Here is a 22,660-nt window from a genome sequence, read left to right on the forward strand (position 1 = left end):
CTTGGGCTTCACAAGGGTCAGCTGGGCTCTGCTATGGGCCGCTGGCACTCTCTCATTGTTTCTTTTTCTCGGAGCCCAGTCTTGGGCTCACCATCACTGTCCTTCAGCACCAAACCACAAAAGCCATAGCTTGGAGGAATGGGAAAGGGACCACCAGTGGCTGAGAGGAGCTAGGTCTGCTAAACTGTCCCCGATACCTTCTCCCCGAAGACTACAAGGCAAGATGGCCCCCTTCTGGCTTCTGGTCCCCAAGCCTTTCCTACTGAAACCACACACCCCAGCAGTGATGTGAGTGGTATCAAATATTCAAAACCAATGCTCCAGTCCCTGGCTTTGTAACCATATCAGGGCTCAAGACTTGCAAGAGACTTGTAAAATTTCTTCCTTCCTATACTCTCTGCTGTTCCCTTCTGCATTTAACATTCCTTAGTAAGAGTCAGAACACAGTGGCATAACAATCACAAACCTAACACTGTCAAAATACCAGGGATTTACAAAGCAACAAAATCAAATATATTTGCAATGAAAACATTAGAAAAAACATTAGTTGCCAGCTGGGCTTAAATCACAATAACCAGGAAGTGACACTTTTTTAAATTACCATGATGAACAATATATTTTGCTTAATTAACAGTAGTTTCTATCAGAGTTTTATAGATTTGAGAACTCTGTGTTTTGGGTTCTTTTAAACACAAGATTTCTGACCAAAATCCATACCTTTCTTTGCAGCAATCTCCACAAAACTGGAGTTCCCTAACTTACTACATATTATCTACATACAATGATTACAAAGACTAATAATCAAAACACACTGTTGCTAATCAGTGTAGCATGTATATCTACATCTGTTTTATCAGTTGACTTCCCAGAGCATTCTGATGTACTGGTAACACACTATGAACATCTGAGTAAATTAATTTTCACTGATTTGCAAATTGGTCTTTGGAATCTGTTAAAAATTTAAACTGAAATGAATATGTGCATTGTCAGATTGTTCTGATCAAGAAGTTTGGTGTTTTTTTATGACACTTATAGCCAACTCGTGCAAAAAAATGTTTGAAAGACTTCTGTAGAAAAGTCAACAATCCCTATTCAGTTCCTAGTTGAGCACAGCAGTTTCTTAAACATTTAAGGTGTTAAATGCACAAAAGACAGTTCACCTACAAAATCTTACCAGTATTTAAAGAAAAAAAAAAACCCACCACAACAAATCAAAAAAAAAAAAAAAAAACACTGCAAGGGAATCATAATCTTATATGTTAACTTCTTTAAAAATATATTTTCTACATGCTTTATCAAGACTAGAACAAAGATACCTACATTTAAGCAGATATTCTGCCCCCCCTGAAGATTTGTCAACATAGAATGAATTTTGTGACAGACAATCTGCTCATTCAGGAGACATATCTGAACCACCTAGAAAGCAATAACTACTGACCGAGGAAGTCTTTCCCATTAACAGTAGCAGAATAGCTGGACAAAAGGCACTAAAGAACCATAGATCCAATTGTCCCTCATTTCTTTTAGTACTAACCCATTAACAAACACTCAAAAATCAAAAATCTGAAACACCACACTTAAAAACTGAATTGGTATTGATTAACTGAACACATCCAAAGGGGAAATCTTCTGCTCCTTCTAGGAAGATCCAGGTTTTTTTTTTTCAGAGTTCATTCAGACATGTCCTTTGTGCCCTAAGCAGTCTGTACATCCAAATATACTCAAGCATCTTTCCTCTCTCTCATTTATGCCACTCCCTTAAAATAAAGCAAATATTTTGGTTATTCTTCTGGAGACTCTAGCAATGCTGACTGACAGGCTGACAATTGTATATAATGTTTGACAGTACTCCAACTTTTTGGAATTATCATCACCAAATGAGATGTCTCTCCTTTACCTAGCCAGAAATTTTCAGTTTTCACTCTCCTATTCCTCCATATGTGAATAAAACTGGTCAATATGTTCAGAAGGAATGGGAGAAATGAAGAAATTGCAAATATGTGCAAGTTTAGTTTTCATAGGTGTCGTGGTTTGACACTGGCCAAAAGCCAGGCACCTACGAAAGTCACTCACTCACCCTCCCCTGCCACAGTTGGGCAAAGGAGAGAAAAAAATAATGAATGGTTCATGAGGTGAGATAAAGACTGGGAGAAAATACTCCAAGGGCAAAACAGGCTCAACTTCGAGGTACAAAGTGAATTTATTAACAACAGAATCAGAGGAGGATAATGAGAAGTAAAATAAGCCCTTAAAAACATCTTTTCCTTCCCCAACCCCTCTGTCTTGGTTTGAAAAGACAGGAGTCTGTGAAGGAAGGCAAGGGCCTCCTGTGAAATGGAAAAGTTAAACCCCCTCCCTCCGAATTACCACAATTTCAAAATAAAAAGGCTCTCAGGCAAAGATATGGGAATGGGAATAACAGTTATTTACTAGGAAAAAAAACTAAATAATAATAATAAAAAAAGTAATTAGTACAAACAAAACTACTGATAGAGTCAGAAACCTGACACCCTGAGGAGTCAGGGTGTTGGTGATAGTCCAGTTAAATGGTGGCTGCTCCTCCTGGAGTGGCAGATGAAATGTGGCCGAAGCAGTGATCCCGTAGAAGGGTATAGTTTTCTCTGAAGGTCTGGTGATAGAGTAGATGGGCCTGGTCTTCCTCTGGGAATCCAGTGAAGAGGCTGATCTGATGTCTCAAAAAATGCTGATTTTATGCAGGTAGGGATGCTTGGCTCCTCCCTCTGGGTTGAGCATCTCACAATGGGATGATGTAACTTTATCAGTCATGCAGTGAGCCATTCAATGGCCCATTAACAGAAGATATTTCCCCGGGGGGAGACATTGTTCTTGGAAGAGATAAGAAAACTGCCCAACTTAACAGAAGATATCTGCCCCACCTCCGACAGATGGCAAATGGAATATATGCTTATCTCACAAGACAGGACACCCTCCCTCCTTCCCACCGACAATGCAGGAAACAGGGCGTGGGGGTTTTGGTCAGTTAGTCACCCGAGGTTTTCATCTGCTGCTCTCGGAGAGGAGTCTTTGCCCTGCTATGCTGTGGGGTCCCATCCCACGGGACACAGTTCTCCGTGAACTTCTCCAGCATGGGTCCAATCTCATGAGCAGCAGTCTTTCCAAAACTGCTGCGATATGGGTCACTCTTCCATGGGGTGCAGTCCTCCAAGGACAGGCTGCTCCAGCTTGGAAGCAGGGGCCTCCTCTCTCCACCAGGTCTTCCGCTGGATCACAGCCTCCTCCAGGCATCTACCCACTCTGATGTAGGCACCTCCCCCAAAGGGCTGCAGGTGGACCTCTGCATCCCCTGTTGTCCTAGGGTGACTTTATGATATCCCCAATTGTCTGTTCTGCTCATGCTGGATATTGAATTTATATTAGGGAGGCTTTTGATGCCATGGATATTGAAACTAGTGACGGTGAATTTGAATGCCTATAGGTGAGAATTAAGGGGAAGGCCAACAAGGCTGACATCCTACTGGGAGTGTGTTATCGACCACCCAACCAGGAAGAAGAAGTGGACAACTTATTCTATAAGCAGCAGGACAATGTTTCAGGATCACCAGTCCTTGTTCTTGTAGGTGACTTTAACCTACCAGACATCTGCTGGGAACTTAATACAACGGAAAAGAGGCAGTCCAGGAAGTTCTTAGAGTGTGTGGAGGACAACTTGTGGTTGCAGCTGGTGAGTGAGCCCAGCAGGGGAGGGACTATGTTAGACCTGTTGTTTGCAAATGGAGATGGGCTGGCGGGAGATGTGGTGGTTGGAGTCTGCTTGGGGCATAGTGATTATGACATAGTTCTTGATATTTGGTGAAATCAGGAGGAACACCAATAAGACTTTTACATTGGACTTCTGGAGGGTAGTCTTTGGCCTATGTAGGAGACTTATTCAGAGAGTTCCGTGGGAAGCAGGCCTTAAAAACAAAGGAGTCCAGGAAAGGTGGGCGTGTTTCAAAACAGAGATCTTGAAGGCACAGGAACAGACTGTCCCTGTGTGCTGAAAGATGAATCAATGAGGCAAACATCCAGCCTGGATAGGCAACGAAGTTTTGAAGGAACTTAGGAATAAAAAGAGGATGTATCATCTTTGGAAGGAGGGTCAGGTCTCTCAGGAAGTATTTAAGGGGTTGCTAGGGCATGTAGAAAAAAAATAAAGAGGCCAAATCTCAGTTCAAACCTAATTTGTACACTTTTGTAAAGGATAATAAAAATGTTTTTACGTATAGATTAATAGTAAAATAAAGGGTAAGACCAACCTTTGTCCTCTATTGGATATGGGAGGGAACTTAGTAACTGCAGATGAGAAGGCTGAAGTGCTTAACGCCTGCTTCGCCTCAGTCTTTAGTGGGAAGACGGCTTGTACTCAGGACAACTGTCTTCCTGGGTTGGTAGATGGTGTCAGGGAGCAGAATGGTCCCCCTGTTATCCAGGAGGAGGCAGTCAGAGAACTGCTGGGACACTTGGATGTTCATAAATCAATGGGACCAGATGGGATCCATCCCAGGATGATGAGGGAGCTGGAAGATGAGCTTGTGAAGCTGCTCTCCATCATTTACCAACAGTCCTGGCTCACTGATGAAGTTCCAGATGACTGGAAGCTGGCCAATGTAACACCCATTCACAAAAAGGGTAGGAAGGAGGATACTTGTAACTATAAGCCAGTTAGCCTGACCTCAGTACCAGGTAAGGTAATAGAGCAGTTTATATTGAATGTCATTATGCAGCACTTACAGGATGGCCAGGGTATCAGACCCAGCCAGCATGGGTTTAGGAGGGGTAGGCCGTGTTTGACCAACCTAGTCTCCTTTTATGACCAGGTGACCCACCTGGTGGATGCAGGAAAGGCTGTGGATGTTGTCTATTTGGACTTCAGCAAGGCCTTTGACACTGTCTCCCACAGCACACTCCTGGAAAAGCTGGCAGCCCACAGCTTGGACAGGTACACTCTTTTCTGGGTTAGGAACTGGCTGGATGGCCAGGCCCAGAGAGTGGTGGTAAACACTGCTGCATCCACTTGGTAGCCAGTCACCAGTGGTGTCCCTCAGGGGTCTGTGCTGGGGCTGGTTCTGTTCAATATTTTTATTAATGATATGGATGAGGGCATTAAGTCTTTCATTAGTAAATTTGCAGATTACACTAAGGATGTGTAGATCTGTTGGAAGGTAGGAGGGGTCTACAAAGATACCTGGAACGGTTGAATGGATGGGCAGAATCCAAGAAGATGACATTTAATAAGTCCAAGTGCCGAGTCCTGCATTTTGGCCACAATAACCCTCTGCAACACTATAGGCTGGGGACGGTGTGGCTGGACAGTGCCCAGGCAGAAAGGGACCTGGGGGTACTGATCGACAGCTAGCTGAACATGAGCCAGCAGTGTGCCCTGGTGGCCAAGAAGGCAAATGGCATCTTGGCCTGTATCAGGAATAGTGTGGACAGCAGGACCAGGGAAGTAATTCTGATGCCTTAAGTTTTAGTTTTCATGTTTTTCAGATTCTGTGCTGCTTTGGTGTGTAGCTTTGGGCTTCATGTTGAGTGTTGGCAAGTTCTCTTCACAGGGTAGGCTGACAAAACAATCCTTTTCCACCTTGACTAAGGACAATCGTTACAAGCTCCAGGCCCAAAAACTATAAACAACGGTGAATTGAAGAAAGAAAAACAAGGAGGATGGAACTTCATAACCTAAAGCTGTAATTGGACAACTAACTCCAATATGCAAATGGACCAAAACTTATAGGGGTATGAGACCTTGTGATCGGTCATCCATTTTTGTGACCTGTCGCCCTGTTCTTTTAAAAGCTTTCTATGCCTTCTGATGTTTACATATTTCTACTGGAGTTTCTCATGCACTGCCATGTAAATAATGATTGTTTTCCATTCTTCTTTGTGGGAGGAGAGAATTGATGGACTGTTGGTTTGACCAGTGTGGTTGGAGACGTGCCAAATTGATCCTCCAATCCACTGTCACTTTTGGAATTCTATGTATTGCGAGGTCAGGAATAAACTTCCTCTCTTTTCCCTCTTTTGCATCTAGCGTGAATGTGTGAGTTATTTCGTGTTGTAGTGCAACATCTGGTGGCCGCCGTGTGTAGGACAGCCGTGGGTGAGGTCTTTTAATTCTTGACCCTCTCTCTAATTCTTTCTGCCTTTTTTCCTTCTCAGCCTTCCTGCTTTCCTGTTTGCCTGCAGTGCTTCTGGTAAGGGCAACCCCTGTGATTTCTATGGAGGACTTCCTGGTCTTGGATGTCTGGAAAGCTCTTCTTGAGCAAAAGAGGGCTTCTGTTCTTTGGGATGGCTTTAAACAACTGTTTTACTGGGGCAAAGATCATGGGTTCTTTTCAACCCCTGAGAAGGCGTTCTCCAGGGAGGCGTGGGGTCTCCTAGGAGAACACCTCATGGGCTTTCTCTCTGCTGGTTATAGTGCAGGCATGGTGGCAATGCTGCTGAAATGGAGACAGATTGATAGTCTTTGGCAGGACTCCAGCGCCCCAGCCTTTGAACAGGGTGATGCTGAAGTCTTTTCGGAGGCTGAGGTGAATCTTGAGTCTTTGCGCGGATCGGTGCCTTCCCCTTCCCCCAGGACGCTGCGCTGGGTGACAGTTCCAGCTCGGATCACAACTCTGATTCCTCTGGGGTGGATTGGGCTCCCGGCCAGCGGATGGGCTGAGCCCCGCGGGCCACTGGGGGTCCTGTGGAGTCGGCGGTGACGACCCCGTCCCTTTCTGTGCCAGGGGGGCGGTGGAGCGGGGCTGAAACACCCTCTCTCCGTGCCTTTCCGGTGTTTGGGGAATACGGGGAGCCCCTGGCTCAGCCTCCACCTCTGCTGGAGCCTGATTCGGTGACAACACTTTGTCCAAACTGCGGGGTTTCCACAACGTGTCCCTTGGAGGCGGTAGGAGCGGAGTCAGCTGCTCCCCCACCACTCTCCCGTTCAGGGTCGACGTAATTGATGGATTCTGTGTCTGCGCACCCTGCCGGGCACGCACAGACAGAGGAAGATGCAGGAGGCGGGACATTGGTCGACTTTCTATTGGACCCTGTCCTGGTGGGCAGGTGGCCCGGCCCACTCTACCCCCGTGAGACAATGTCTGCTATGGGCTTCCGCGACACAGGCGGGACTCTTTTGGGTATGGTGCCTGACAGCCCTGTCCCTGCACAGCCTGTGCCGGGCCCTGTGGCCGGGGCGCAGAGCAATGGCGCGGCTCTGTGAGCTGCATCTCTCTCTGCGCAACGTTCTCCCCCGTGCCAAGGGAGGGTGGCCCTGGGGGGGCCCCGGCGGGGGCTGGCACGTTTCCGCCGCCCATCCCTCCTGCAGGTACCGGGGCTGCAGTGAGTGAAGGCACTGCGGTGCTTACCTTTGCCGCAAAAGGTGACGCGGACGGCAGGAGACCTGTGCTTCCCTGGGGCCGTGGGTCTTCTTCCTCGGCCTTGTCGACACTTCCGCCGTGTCAGGTGACTGTACGTCTGAGGGAACACGAGTGGTTTTGGTGGGAAGTCAAAGCTAAGGACGAGTATGTGCTTGATTGTGCCTCTGTGTGTAGCCTCCCGAGGTGCAGAGCTGGCTGCTCTGGCCCTGCTGATGCTGCAGGGGATCCAATATCGGGTGGTGTTGAGCCAATTCCCAGTCAGGCATCTGCTTCTGTCCCTGTGGAGTCCACGGGATGAGACTTAGCAGGTGCTGCCGCCTTACCAGGGGGTCTCCAGGCTTTCCCTGTGCTCAGGGGCGTTGCTCATAACGCCCATCAGCCTTTACCATTGAAAGCTTTGATGGAACTCCATGATAAGGTTGGAAAATATGGTCTAGGCTCTGTGGAAGTCATGCAGATGCTTCGAGTGTTTGCTGCTGGTTTACTGACACCTTATGATATTCGAAGCTTGGCTCATGTTCTTTTTCAGCCTGTAGAATACGACCTTTTTGAGTCTAAATGGACTCAGCTGGCAGTCAGAGCAGTGAAGCGAAATGCTATGTTGGGCCAACAGGATCCCAGACGTGTGATTGGCACTGATGTGCTGCTAGGCACAGGCAATTATGCTGATCCTCAGGGGCAGGCTGGCTTTGCTCCCCTGGTTCTGGATCAGTGCCAGACAACAGGCATGGCAGCGTTGATTCAGACCATAGAAGTGGCTGCTCCAAAGGAGTCATTTGTGACTGTTGTCCAGGGAGCTGATGAGTCTTTCCTACTATTTGCAGACAGTCTGTCTGCCTCTGTGGAGAAGCAGGTGGGAGATCCTCAGGCAAGGAAGCTTTTGCTTAAACACCTTGCGAGAAGTAACTGCAATGCCAATTGTAGGAGAATCATAGAGGCTCTTCCTGGTGATCCTTCTGTCCCTCAGATGGCAGACGCCTGTGCTAAGGTAGGCACCTGTCGTGGTTTGACATGGAAGTGAATTTTTTCCAGGAAGTTGGGTCAAACCAATCAGTGGTCAGGTTTGGATATTGGCACCTGGAGTGACCACTGAAAGTATGGACACGCCTCTGAGAACACAGGGGGTTAAAAGCAAGAACTCCCAGGGGAACTGTCTCTTTTGGTTCCGGTCGTCAGAGAGTGCAGACTCTCCCCTGCCCAGCCTCAGGCTGGGTTGGGGAGGGGAAGCCACGCGGCCTTGTCCAGGTAGGCCGAGGGGCTGAGGGTCTGGAACCGAGCCAGCTCCTGCGGACGGAAGGGTGGAGAGAAGCAGAGATGCCTTTGTTCCCCTCCCCCCCCCCCCCCACCAGAGGGAAAGTGACAGAGAGCCTGGCGGCACCTGGAAATTTGCTGGCAGAGGAGAAGGAGAAGGGGGGGGGGGGGGGTGATGCCCAGCGTGGGAGACGGAACGCTGGACCGAGATATCAGCCATCCAGGGAGTCTGAACTTTTAACTCTTTCCAGGAAATGAGGGCTTTGTAAAATATTACTCCTCCTTGATTTGTAGTGGAAGAGAGACGGTCCGGGACCTGAGATGTTAGAAGAAGAAATATTCAGGTGGGAGGAGATGATGAAGTAGCTTTTGGCTGGACTTTTCTTGTTAGCCATGGACTGAACCAAAATCTCCTGCAATAGAGACTGCATTTTAGGGGGATGCAGTGGTGACCCAAGGAGACCTGCTTCGGCTTCTAAAAGCACAGGAATGGCAAGAACAGAAGAAAGTTGAGGAGGGAATGGTGATGCCCTCTGTCTTTGGGAAGAAGATGATTCCTGTTCTTGGACCCTTGGCCCCAGGGGAAAATGGGGGGGACTGTAGTCCCAGGATGAGGAGCTGAACTGTTGTATCTTTGGGTCCGTGGCAAAGCATCCTTAAAGGAGCCCTATGAGCAGTCTGTCCATGCACGATGGTGAGAGCACTGTGACATGGAAAGGAGAGTGTCACACTAGCAGATTTTCTCCAGGCGGTTGCCATGTGTGACAGGGAAACACAGGGTGTGGCAACTGTGTTTCCTGGGGGGTCTGTGGTGCAAGAGAGACTTCTCTCTCCCTTGATAGTTTGAGTATTGATTATCTGAAGGGTGGTAATTTGATCAGGAATCCCGGGTGATGTTTCATGGTGGGTGTTTTAGGAATTGGGAGGAGGAGGGGTGTTTTAAAAGGTCTTCATCCTGGATTTTGTTTATGTGTTTTCTGTATTAGTAGTAGTTTAATAAAGTTTTTCCCCTTTGTTATTAAGCTTGGGCCTGCTCTGCTCTGTTCCTGATAACATCTCACAGCATTTATTTGGAGAAGATGCATTTTCATGGGGGCGCTGGCATTGCACCAGTGTCAAACCATGACAGCACCTCAGGTCATAAGATGGCTGCCTTGACTACTGCTGTGCAGCCTGCCGTGGCTACTGCAGTGCAGCCAGTCTGGGTGATGCCACAGGGCAGGCAGCGACAGCAGGAGAATGCTCAGGCCAGCAAGAAACGGAGAAAGAAGGTACAGCAGGTCACAACTCCCCTGTTTTTGTGTGGTCAGTGTGGAAGGCCAAACCATACTGCAAATGTCTGTTAGGCAACTGTGCATGCTAATGGCAAGGCGTTGCTGGGCTCGGGAAACAGGAAGCAGAGCGCAAAGGGGAGATGTGCCCAGACACAAGCTTCTGTCCAAGCCCCAGTGCCGATGGAGGTCTGCTTAGCCGGCTTGCAGCCAGCACCTGCGGCTCAGCAGGTGTTGATGTCTGCACCGCAGCAACAGTTGTCATAGATTCTTGCAAAATACACAAGGTTCCCCTGGATGCCTTTGGTCGCTTGGGTGAGGGCATGAGTGCTCTCCTTATGGGGAGATCTAGTGCCACCCTTCAGGGCATCATTGCACACGTAGGACTGCAAATTTCACGGGAAAGATTTGTGCATTGGTCTCCACACCCACCCCCCCCCGTCACTATCCCAAAAGGGACACAAATTGCTTAACTTTTGCCTTTTAAGTCTTCTGTTCACAGGACAGTTGATCGGTCGCAAGGTGATGGCGGCTTTGGATCCACTGGGCCGCCACAAGTTTGCTGGTTTGCTGTCCTGACCGAAAAACATCCCAAGATGCTGTGTACCCTGTCCATCCCTGGTGCAATGCTGCTGGAGATCTGTCTCTGCAAGCTTCTTGAGAGCGGCATGGACATCACAGTTCTCTCCCTTGCCGCCTGGCCCCTGGAGTGGCCCTTGGATCCGGTGGAGACATCTACTGTGGGATTGGGAGGAACAGTGCATTGCTACCTGAGCCAGCAGCCCGTGCTGATCGCGAGCCCAGAGGGACAGACGGCCATGATTCGGCCTCATGCTATTTCAACTAGTGTTAACCTCTGGGGGAGGGATGTTCTATCCGCGTGGGGGGTGCGCATCGGGACGGATTTTTGATGGGGGCCACTGCGATGAAGGGTGCAGAGTGCCCTACACCTACTTTATGGTGTCTGGTGGACAAACCCACCTGGGAGAACCAGTGGCCCTTCCCTCAAGACAAATTAGTCCCCCTTCAAAATCTGGTGTCATCTGGAGCCTTCTACCAGTCCCTAGAACACTACTGTCTTCTGCATAAAGAAAAAATCTGGGAAGTGGAGGTTGTTACAAGACCTCCGAAAGGTCAATGCCGTGATGGAAAGCATGGGAACATTGCAGACAGGCATGCCATCACCTACCATGCTTCCTGCAGATTGGCCGATCCTCATTGTGGATTTGAAGGATTGTTTTTTTACAATTCTTTTGCATACTGATGACAGACCAAAATTTGCCTTCTAGGTGCCAGCAATCAACAATGCTGAGCCTGCACAGCGATATCAATGGAAGTTTTTGCCCCAGGGCATGCGAAATTCTCCTGCCATATGTCAATGGTATGTGGCCCCATGCCTTGTCTGCAGTTTGCAAGCAGTTTCCTGATGCCCATCTTTATCACTATATGGACGACATTTTGGTGGCTGAGTCCACCCAGGATGAGCTGCTGAGGATACAGCCTTAGTTGCTCGATGCTTTGCATTCTCATGGGCTGCAGGTGGCTCTAGAAAAGGTTCAACAGCAACCTCCTTGGAAGTATTTTGGAGTCAAAATTCTGGAACGGACAATCCGACACCAGGAGGTGCAATTTGTGCATTCGGTGAAGACACTGAATGATGCCCAGAAATTGGTAGGTGTTGCATCCTGAGATTGGGTTTAGATTAGGGGTTCTTATTTGTGTTAGCTAGCTGAGTTCTATGTATCCTCGTACATCCCCCGTGTCTTCCCCCCCGCCACGGTGTCTAGCCCCAGGCTGCCTGCCGTTGGGTTTTCCCCCCTGCCACTCCTGTGACCACTCCCCCGTCCGGCCCCTGGAATCCCGTGTCCGCTGCCCCATTCCCACGATCCCACTCAACCCGAAGCTCAGTGTCCATCCCTGCGATGTTTCGGTTGGTCGCTGTCTCACGTTATCACCACGGCACCCACACCATTTGGGCAGGGGGGCGTCTGCCCTCCCTATCACATCCCCTATATCATCCTGCTCCTTCCTGGGTCCCGGCGCCATTTCCCCCACGTGGAGTGGGAAGCACGGGTCGCTACCCCCCCCCCCCCACCGCAGCTCTCTGCGACAATAAAGCCTTCCCACTTTCCTTTTTGGGTGATTTGGACATTCCTTCCCTCTTTGCCTCGGACCCTCGCGCGGGCGACAGAACACAGCAGACCCTGACCGGCGTGCCAGCAGCAGCGGCACGCAGGAGAGAAGCGGCGGACCCAGGCGTCCAGGGGGAGGCGGCGCCGGAGCTACTCCGGACCTGGAAGAAAGAGTGCGACGCCGCAGGTAGGTGTCATCACTTGGTTACGTCCATACTTGGGACTGACCAATGCACAACTGTCTCCTCTGTTTGATTTGTTAAAGGGAGACTCTGATTTAAAGTTGCCTCACACATTGACCCCTGAGGCATGTCAGGTGCTGGAGGAGGTTCAGCAAGCTGTTTCTGCTTACCAGGTTTATCGCATTGATCCTTCCGTTGATGTCACTGTGTTCATTACCACTCCAAATTCGCATCCCACAGGCATCATTGACCAATGGAGTGACAAATGGTCCGATCCCTTGCACATCTTGGAATGGGTTTTCCTGCCCCATCAGCCGCAGAAGACAGCAACCACATTTTTTGAGCTAATTGCTCGCTTGATAATCAAATGCCGGCAATCGTGTTTGCAATTGATGAGTGCGGATCCCACAAAGATCATACTCCTGGTACAGTGGGAGGATTTTGACTTTAGCTTTGCACACTGTGTCCCTGCAAAGTGCTCTGGAAAACTTTTCATGGCAGATCACTTATCATTTGCCCAGCCACAAGCTACTGCAGGTGGTGAAATTCACACAAATCTCTTTGCAGCCCAAAAATAGTCAGGAGCCAGTGCAAGGACCATCTTCACTGATGGTTCTGGGAAGACAGGGAAGGTCATTGTTACTTGGAGGGATGGATCTGAGTGGCAGGTTCTGGAAGGTCGTGAGGATGGGTCAGCCGAATTGGTTGAACTGAGGGCTGCTGTCATGGCATTTGAGAAATTTTCCCAGGAACCTTTCAATTTGGTCACGGATTCTGCCTATGTGGCTGACATTGCACAGCGGTTGGGTTATTCAGTTTTGAAGGAGGTCAGTAATCCTGCCTTGTTTCATTGACTGAAGACCTTGTGGTGTGCCATTCAGGCCCGGGTTCATCCATACTACGTTCTGCATGTAAGGAGTCACACCAGTTTGCCAGGGTTTGTAGCAGAAGGTTATGCGAGGGCTGACAAGTTGGCTAACGCAGCATAGGTAGCACCTCAGCCAGACACACTCGTGCAGGCCAAGGCATTGCATGGGTTTTTCCATCAGAACGCACATACCTTGCGGAAGCAGTTTCAGCTGATGCCAACTGAGGCTCGTGACATTGTCGAGTTGTGTGACAACTGTCATGCGCTTGCTGCGCCTTTGCCAGCAGGGGTAAACCCCAGAGGCCTTAGGGCCTTGCAGCTTTGGCAGACTGATGTCACCCAGATTGCCCAGTTTGGCCGGCTCAAGTATCTGCATGTCACTGTGGACATGTGCTCTTCTGTGATGTGGTCTTCTGCTCACACTGGAGAAAAGGCCCGCGATGTCTTTGCCCACTGGAGGCAGGCCTTTGCCGTTCTGGGCATACCTTCTGCTGTGAAAATTGACAGTGGTCCTGCTTACACATCGCAGAAGGTGCGGCAGTTCCTGCAGTCGTGGGGTGTGTCGCACAAGTTTGGTATCCCTCATTCTCTGACTGGTCAAGCTATTGTAGAATGTGCTCATGGTACTCTGAAGTGGGTTCTTTAAAAACAAAAACGGGGAATGCAGGGTGAAACCCCGCACAGTCGGTTGGCAAAAGCTTTGTATACCATCAATCATCTTACTGTGCCGCAGAATTCAAATAACCCTGTCATTTTGAATCATCTCCTTTCGTTGCAGGCTTCGGACAAGACACATCAGCCTTGAGTGAAGGTTCGGGTACGGAATTTAGTCACCAAACAGTGGGAAGGTCCCTATGACCTTATTGCTTTGGGGCGTGGGTATGCGTGCATATCCACAGATACTGGGGTATGCTGGGTACCTTCGAAGTGTGTTCGTCCTGACCTGCGACCGCAGAGACAGAATCCAGCTGACAGGCAAAATGGAAACCGTGACCAAACTGAAAGTTATCACGTGGATGAATCATTGAGTGATGACTCAGATGCAGACAATGTGAGTGATCACTCCGATGATTCCTCCACGAGTGAACACTGAACATTGTTCAATTTTTTTCCCTTTTAACATTGTTAATTTTTCTTTTTCTTTTTTTAACGGAAAAAGGGTGAGATGTCGCCCTGTTCTTTTAAAAGTTTTCTATGCCTTCTGATGTTTACATATTTCTACTGGAGTTTCTCACGCACTGTTCATGTAAATAATGATTGTTTTGCATTCTTCTTTGTGGGAGGAGAGAATTGATGGGCTGTTGGTTTGACCAGTGTGGTTGGAGAGGTGGCAATTTGATCCTCCAATCCACTGTCACTTTTGGAATTCTATATATTGCGAGGTCAGGAATAAACTTCCTCTCTTTTCCCTCTTTTGCATCTAGTGTGAATGAGTGAGTTATTTCATGTCGTAGTGCGACAGTGACCATTTGGGGTTCATCTTGGGTGTAGCTCCGAACAAGCTCTTGTACTGCCCAAGGTGTATCCATTAAGGCCTTTTAATAAATACCTACTTTATTCTTTAACTCTGTCTAGCCTATGTTCTAGGTCAGCCTTCTCAATGCATCAGTTTGTCCCTTGTACTTGGCACTAGTGAGGCTGCACCTTGAGTACTGTGTCCAGTTCTGGGCCCCTCAGTTTAGGAAGGATGTTGAGATGCTTGAGCGCGTCCAGGGGAGGGCAACAAGGCTGGTGAGGAGCTTGGAACACCAGCCCTATGAGGAATGATTGATGGGGCTGGGGTTGTTTAGCCTGGAGAAAAGGAGACTCAGAGGTGACCTTATCACTCTCTACAACTTCCTGAAAGGTGGTTGTAGTCAGGTGGGGGTTGGTCTCTTTCTCCAGGCAGAAACTGACAGAACAAGAGGACACAGTCTTAAGCTGTGCCAAGGGAAATATAGGTTGGATATTCGGAAAAAGTTTTTTACAGAAAGAGTGATAAAGTATTGGAATGGTCTGCCCAGGAAGGTGTTGGAATCACCATCCCTGGATGTGTTTAAAAAAAGACTGGATATGGCAATTGATGCCATGGTTTAGTTGAGGTGGTGTTAGGGCATGGGTTGGACTTGATCTTGAAGGTCTCTTCCAACCTAGTGAAGCTGTGATTCTGTGCCTTTAAGACTGGTTTTGAGAGCAAAGGGGAGAGAAGTTCACCTGCAGAAACTGCACTTGCTCTCCCGCATTCTTTCTCACAGACTGCGTTGTCTGCAGCACAGACAACAGGAGTGAGCTCTCTCTTGCTTTTAGTTAGTTTTTTTAGCTAGTGGGACAGAGAAGTTTCCTGGACTGTGGCTTTTCTTTTTCTTGTAACTGTTCAGTCCTGCTTTGGACCAAAAACCCAGAAAAACACCGTGAGCTCACACCTGTGGCCCACCAGGGCCCGGGATGCAGCATTTTCCAGCACAGGAGGGACTGACAAGAGACTGAGCAAGCCAAGCTACACCCCACAAAAAGAACTCTCTCTGAATTTGCCATCTCTTCAGAACAACGAGAGGTTCCATTGTTTAATATTATTCATTTTCTCATGTTTATGAATACTCTGCTTGTTAAATAAACAGTTTTTTCCACTTTTCTCAAAGGAGGTTCATCTCCCAAACAGGTGTATAGATATTCTCAGTTCAGTCAGAGAAAAGGAGAGAGATTCTACCAGGCTAAGCCTGGGAAAAAGTCCGAGAGGAATGTAAACAATTATTATCTCTCTCTCTGTTCATATTGCTTATAGATATGTTCTATCACCGTGTGCTATTCATAGTGCACCAATGCTGTGAGATGTTTTTACTCTAGGACCAATCAAGTTGGTCCTCACAATGTTCTCTATAAAAGAACAAAGTACTTGTTAATAAACAGATCTTTCTTGCCTTCTGATCTGGAGTCATATTCATCCCCGTCCTGCCTCAACAGCGACACAGGTGGGGGGAAGGGTCGCTGAATTTTGCCCTTCAGGGAATCATCCCTTTGGAAGTTCCCTTCCAAATTTGTCCCAAACTCGGATCCCCATGTGCTGCAGGGGGACAAGCTGCTTTACCATGGTTCCCACCACAGCCTGCAGAGGAATCTTGGCTCCAGAGCCTGGAGCACCTCCTCCTCCTTCTCCACTGACTTTGGTGTCTCCATGTTGTTTCCCTCACATGTTCTCACCTCCTCCTCTTCTCTAGCTGGAATTAACAGTGCCCCTCTTTGTTTTGATTTTCTTCTTAAATATGTTATCACAGAGGCATTACCAACATCTCTAATTGGCCCAGCCTTGGCCAACAGCATGTCCATCTTCAGAGCCATCAGGGATTGGCTCTGCCAGACATGTGTTGTGGTTTGACATGGAAGTGAATTTTTTCAGAAAGTTGGGTTAAACTAATCAGTGGTCAGGTTTGGATATTAGTACTTAAAGTGACCACTGAAAGTATAGGCACACTTCTGAGAACACAGGGGGTTAAAAGCAAGAACTCCTAGGGAAACTGACTCTTTAGTTTTGGTCGTCAGAGAGTGCAGACTCTCCCCTGCCCAGCCATGGGCTGGGTGGGGGAGGGGAAGCCATGCGGCCTGAGGGAGGTAGGCCTAGAGGACTAAAGGACTGGAACTGAGCTAGGTCCTGCAGACAGAAAGGTGGAGAGAAACAGAGATGCCTTTGTTCCCCTCCCCACAGAAAGAAAGAGACAGAGAGTTTGACGGTACCTAGAACTTGCTGGCAAAGCAGAAGAAGGGGCAGGGGGAGGTGACCAGTGTGTGAGTTAGAGTTCTGGGCAGAGATTTCAGCTGTCCAGGGAGTCTGAGACTTTTAACCCTTTCCTGGGAAATGAAGGCTTTGTAAAATATTAATCCTCCTCAATTTGAAGTAGAAGAGAGACAGTCTGAGATCTGAGATGTTAGAAGAAGGAATTTTTTAGTAGGAGGAGATGATGGAGTGGCTTGTGGCTAGACTTTTCTTGTTAGCCATAGACTGAACCAAATTTTCCTGCAACAGAGACTGCATTTTAGAGAGGTGCAATAGTAAGCCAAGAGACCTGTTTCAGCAACTACCAACACAAGAGTAGAGAGAACAGAGGAAAGCTGAAGACAGTGTAGTGATGCCCTCTGTCTTCAGGAAAAAGATAATCTCTGTTCTTGGGACCCTCAGCCCCAGGGGAGGAAGAAATGGGGGGGGACTGTAGTCCCAAGATGGAAAACTGAACTGTTGTCTCTTTTAGTCCATAGCAAAGCATCCTTAAAAGAGCCCTATGAGCAGTCTGTCCATGCACAGTAGTGAGAGCACTGTGACACAGAAAAGAGAGTGTCACACTGGCTGATTTTCTCCGGGCGGTTGCCATGTGTGACATGGAAACACAGGAGGTGACAACTGTGTTTCCTGGAAAGTCTATGGTACAAGAGAGACTCCTCTCTCCTTTAAAAGACTGAGTATTGATTATCTGAAGAGTGGCAACTTAATCAAGAATCCCGAGTAGTGTCTTACTGTAGTTTTTTAGAAATTAGGGGGAGGAAGAGTGTTTTAGAGAGTCTTCATTCTGGATTTAGTGTGTGCGTCTTTGATAGTAGAAGTAGCTTAATAAAGTTCTTTTTTCCTTTATTTCTAAGCTTAAGCCTACTCTACTCTGTTCATGATCACATCTCACAGCATTTATTTTAAGAAGGTATATTTTCATAAGGGCGCTGGCATTGCGCCAGTGTCAAACTGTGACAACATGGTGCAAGCTTTAGCAGCTTCTCACAGAAGTCACCTCTGTGCCCCCCCACTATTAAAAACCAGGCTGTGCAAATCCAACACAATAGGGAGCAGATCAGAAAATGAGGTTTAAGTAGTGCATAAAAACACTAGATCTAGGATGTTCCTAATATATCTTGCTCATCTACTTACACATTTCTAGGAGAAAAGAGTACTGCACAATAATATTCAGATTACAGGAGGGGAACAGATAATTGTCAGCAACATCTCTTCATTTCTTTGCAATGAACAAAGATGCAAAACAATACAGTCAAGACAATCAAACTGTTGCAAAACACTGTTGAAGTACTGCCCAATACAAACTCTGAGATCAAGAATTTGACCCACATGAATAAATGTGTGCTACTGAATCATATTTATTTCCTGGGAAATAAGACTGACATACTGCAGTAACCTCACAGTGGTCGTGGAAGGATGTCACTGCCTAGATATGGACACTCAAATATTTTCACTAAAGCAAGGACACCAAATATTTAAAGTCCATCTATTTCTTTGAAACTACAAACTATATGCCACAAGGTGTCACTAGCTTAGTCTAAGATTGATCAGCAATGCACCCTTGCCTTGAAAAGAAGCATCTATTTGGCATTCAATTTTTTTTTTTTAATGGCAGCCTGGCATACCTAATGGATCAGTAAAGCAGAGCTGAAGAAGACACAACGGAACAGATATCATAGATATCATGCTTAATATCTCATACAGAGAGGATCACAGGGAAGGTCTGAAATTATTGCTCCGAGTCTACATCACAGATATTTTCTAATTCCAGGGCAAGTTGTTCTTAAGGAAGTATACTGAAGCCTTATCAAAGAAATTAAAATTTAGTGCTAAGATTCTAGTGAATCTCAGTGTGGTAATTAGAACTAAAATTTTTCATATATTTTACAAAAAAATGCTGTAGATAAGATGGTTGCACATCTCTGGCATGTCCTGATCTATTCACAAGAGAAACTACCTTTCTTGATCTCAGAAATTTCAGCTAAAACATTTTTAATATGTGGAGAAAAGTCCAAATATTTATTGATTGTAAAGGCACGTCTCATTTAAAATTGCATTTGAAGAAACTGATAGAATGAAAAATAAACTAGAATGCCACATTCTTTTTACTGGTAATTTTGTGTAGAATGAACTGTCAAGTTTTATTTATGTCACCATAATAAAGAATCCAAGACAGACAGCATCAAGTTATTTTTACCCATTTACATAAGATCTTTAACCTTAGGATCAGTATGAATAAAATGAAGCATGCCCAAAGAATACAATTTAATGGAGATAAGAAGAGTGAGCAAGCAAACTTCTGATCTAAATGTGGAGATGAATCAAAACAACAGATATAAAACTAATAAAATTACATGTCTCCAGGTGATGTACAGCTTAAGTCTATGACTTATTACTATATGTATATATATATAAAAAGACTGATTACAAGAATTAAAGCAGGTTTCAAAGGAAAGATCCAGGCATACACAAAGATAACACAAGGCAAACTTTTTTAACAGTCAATATTAAAAGCAGTTTAGGAAAAAAAAAAACATTTTTCACAGCTCATGAAGCCCTAAACATTTCATACTAAGCATCAACAGCATGATATCCCTCCACTAAATCCAGAATCCACTAAATCCGGATACCTATCTGGCTTCATAATGTGTTCTCTGGAATCAGGGATTCTTGAAACAACATTCCTTGGTTTGTGCAGTCCTTCCAACAGGAGACTTCCCATCACGTGGACTCTGGAATTCACCTGTTTCACTTAGTGGAAAGATTTTTGTCATTGTCTCCATTTAAACTCACATAGAAACCACACAAATGTCAGTGTCACTGAGTATCTGTCAGATCGATGGTGGTTACATTTTGTGGAAATTTAAAAATAAATTCTTCATTGAGGTCTATTTTGGGCTAAAACTAAAGTTTTGATGGAAAATTTCAGAAAACAAAGGCTGGTTATTTTGACAGCTTTTACTGCAAGAAACCTTCACTGAAACAGGTCCTCAATTAGTCTCTTGCATGTTTTTTCCATGTATTATCTGGTATTGCTAACTGAGTAAGGCAGAATTCTGAAGCAGACATATCATTCATTTCATCCAGAACAGACATTCTTATGTTCAAAGTAGCAGCAGGAGTCATCTTCTATAAAGAAGATCTGTTTAGGAAGTTGTCACATTTTCAGATTTCAGTTCTGTCCTATTCATCCCATAAAGAACGACCTGGGTTATTTTCTGCAAATTATTTTCTTGTCCATAGGTATCACTCCCTTTTCTTTAACCAACCTAGTTTCTCAAAACCTTAATCAAAAAGTATAAGTTTTTAAGATCATAATAGAACTTGCTAATATCCTAATTCTACATCTATGGTCAATTTTTTCTACTTAAATTATTGCTTTTCTTCCGAACATGATGAAAATTTGTGATTAATTTAAATAAACTAATGGACACCTACTGTGATATTTATTGCTTTTTACTTATCTTTTAATTCAAACCTAAAAATTAGAAGCTTGTTATTAGAAGTTACTAATCAGTGACTTAGAAATCATTATTCAGTTCTAAGTGAATGGAATAAACCCAAATATTCTTGTAGGATAGGAGAGATTTCAAAATGCCCACTGCTTTTTATGTTTTGTGTGTTACTGTAATACATAATGATAAACTTAAATAAAAAACACAAACTGTATATTAAAGAGACAGGATTAGCAAGGATGAATACTTACCTTTCTCTTATAAAGTCGGCCAAGTCTTTTGTTGACAAATGTCCATGTTTCATGTTGTGATAGAGGACATCAAAGCCACTGTTCCTTTCCCCCTAATGATTAATAACAAAAAGAAAGCAGAACTGTGAATCACAAGCTAAAACAACTACAGAAAGTATAGAAATATGAATTTTAATAATATAAATATGCATTTTCACCTTAGCAGCCACTACCACCCTGTGAATGACAACTCTTTGATTACATATTTCTAGACTATATTTAAAGCCATTTATTTTCTAGTTTTCTACAGGTCTTGTATTCTTTCACTTCCCATCTCATTAAACACATTCTTAATACTGCATTCCCTCGTATTTTTCCTTATTTCCCATGAACTAAAATTCCCACCTCCCCAGTTCTTCATACTTCATGGATATTTCTGGTTTTTTTTTTTAAACTGGTAAAGATCATTAACTTCTTCCTTCTCATAGGTAACTCCCCTTTGTCTATTCTTAACTTTAGTTTCAAAACATAAACCACTTTTCCATCAGTAAGGCATATCTTACCATTAAAACTAAGACACTGCCCAAAATACTGATTAATAAATTCAGCCAGCTTATCATCTCTGGCACCATGGTGACCTTCCCCCTGAAAAGAAGAAAGCAACAATAAATGAAAGTGAGGCAAGGCACAGCATAACACTGCTACTAGAAGAGTTTTCCTATCAAACTATCCATTCCCCTCCTGCCTTCCAAACGCTTCAGATGCATAACACTGCTGCTACTAGACCCAGAAGCACACCCTCAGGAAAATTGCATGCATGTTCATGTTTGAAGGTAAAAAAAGGATGAGAAACAGAATCTTGGACTTTTCACAATGGCAGCTCTACATCTCCAGTGAAAGATTTGGTCAGGCACGACTCAATTTCTCAATTTCTGTCCTTTTTATTCTGGAAAAAAATGTTTGTGCAGCCATAAGGCACACCTGATCAGGGAAATTATACAGCTTAAAAATAAAGCTAGTAAATAAAGACCAATGATCCAGATCACTGCAGCACCATGACCTGTGTCGACTACTAAAATGTGTTAAGTGATGGATACAGAGCTCTAATCACAGTTCATCATGATACAGAATAAATACACCATGTCCATATCAACAGGTAAGTTTGGGCCCAAAGATCAGACCTGTGAACTGTTAATTTTGGGAAAGTGCAGATCAAAGACCAAGGGATTTTTTTGTGCTACCCTCTGTGTTATCAGTGACATCGCAACAAGAAATCACTGTGTTAGCCATGTGCCCTGACCCACCTTGCTTTATCCCCCAGGGACTGGTAATTGCTCAAGTGATTTTGCTCCCCAAACAGGACTCTAACAACACACCAGAGTCCTTAGTAATGTGGACTAGGATAATAAGCCTCAATCGACCTCAACTAACCTGTACTCTAGAACTTAACACCAAAAAGATTGTTCTCGCAGGACTCGTTGACACAAGTGCAGATGTGACGGTCATCTCACAGTCCAAGTGGCCTCCCGACTGGACTCTTACACCTGCTCCAGGAATGCTAGCAGGGATTGGAGGTACCAGTGACAGCCTGAGGAGTATGCAGCTAGTTAAGTTCGAGGGACCTGAAGGCGTCATTGTTACCACCAGACCATTTGTAATTTTGTGGGGAAGAGACATTTTGTCCCAGTGGGGAATGAGCCTAGAAACAAATTTTTAATTGGAGCCATTGAACAGCATGACATCCTGAAATTAACTTGAAAAATGGATAAACCCATGTGGATTGATCAAAAAGGCCCCTCCCTGAAGCAAAACTCATCATGCTTAAGTCTCTAGTGCAAGAACAACTCCAAAAGGGTCACATAATACCGACCACAAGCCCATGGAATACACCCGTCTTTGTCATCCAAAAACGAAACAGCAATAAGTGGCAGCTCTTATAGGACCTACGTAAAATTAATGAGGTCATCAAAGACATGGGCAAGTTACAACCTGGTCTGCCATCCCCTGTCATAATCCCTAAGGAATGGAAATTGACTGTTCTCGATTTAAAAGACTGTTTCCTTGACATTCCCCTTCACCCCAATGATGCCCCTCGATTTGCATTTTCAATTCCAAGCCTTAAGAGACAGGCATCT

The 22,660-nt window shown here is 45.6% G+C and overlaps 1 protein-coding gene across 1 annotated transcript in view; it reads right to left on the bottom strand.

Moving 5' to 3' along the window:
- The window catches only part of LOC128782877 (F-BAR domain only protein 2-like), a 200,419-nt gene extending 179,314 nt beyond the window's left edge, over positions 1-21,105 (bottom strand). The window contains 2 exon segments of the mRNA XM_053933381.1: positions 20,547-20,638; positions 21,089-21,105. Of these exon segments, the coding sequence (XP_053789356.1) occupies positions 20,547-20,638; positions 21,089-21,091 (95 nt within the window). The 5' untranslated portion in view covers positions 21,092-21,105.
- Positions 21,106-22,660: the final 1,555 nt, after the last annotated feature.

This window comes from Vidua chalybeata (assembly GCF_026979565.1).
Source record: "Vidua chalybeata isolate OUT-0048 chromosome W unlocalized genomic scaffold, bVidCha1 merged haplotype SUPER_W_unloc_2, whole genome shotgun sequence".
Taxonomy (NCBI): Eukaryota; Metazoa; Chordata; class Aves; order Passeriformes; family Viduidae; genus Vidua; species Vidua chalybeata.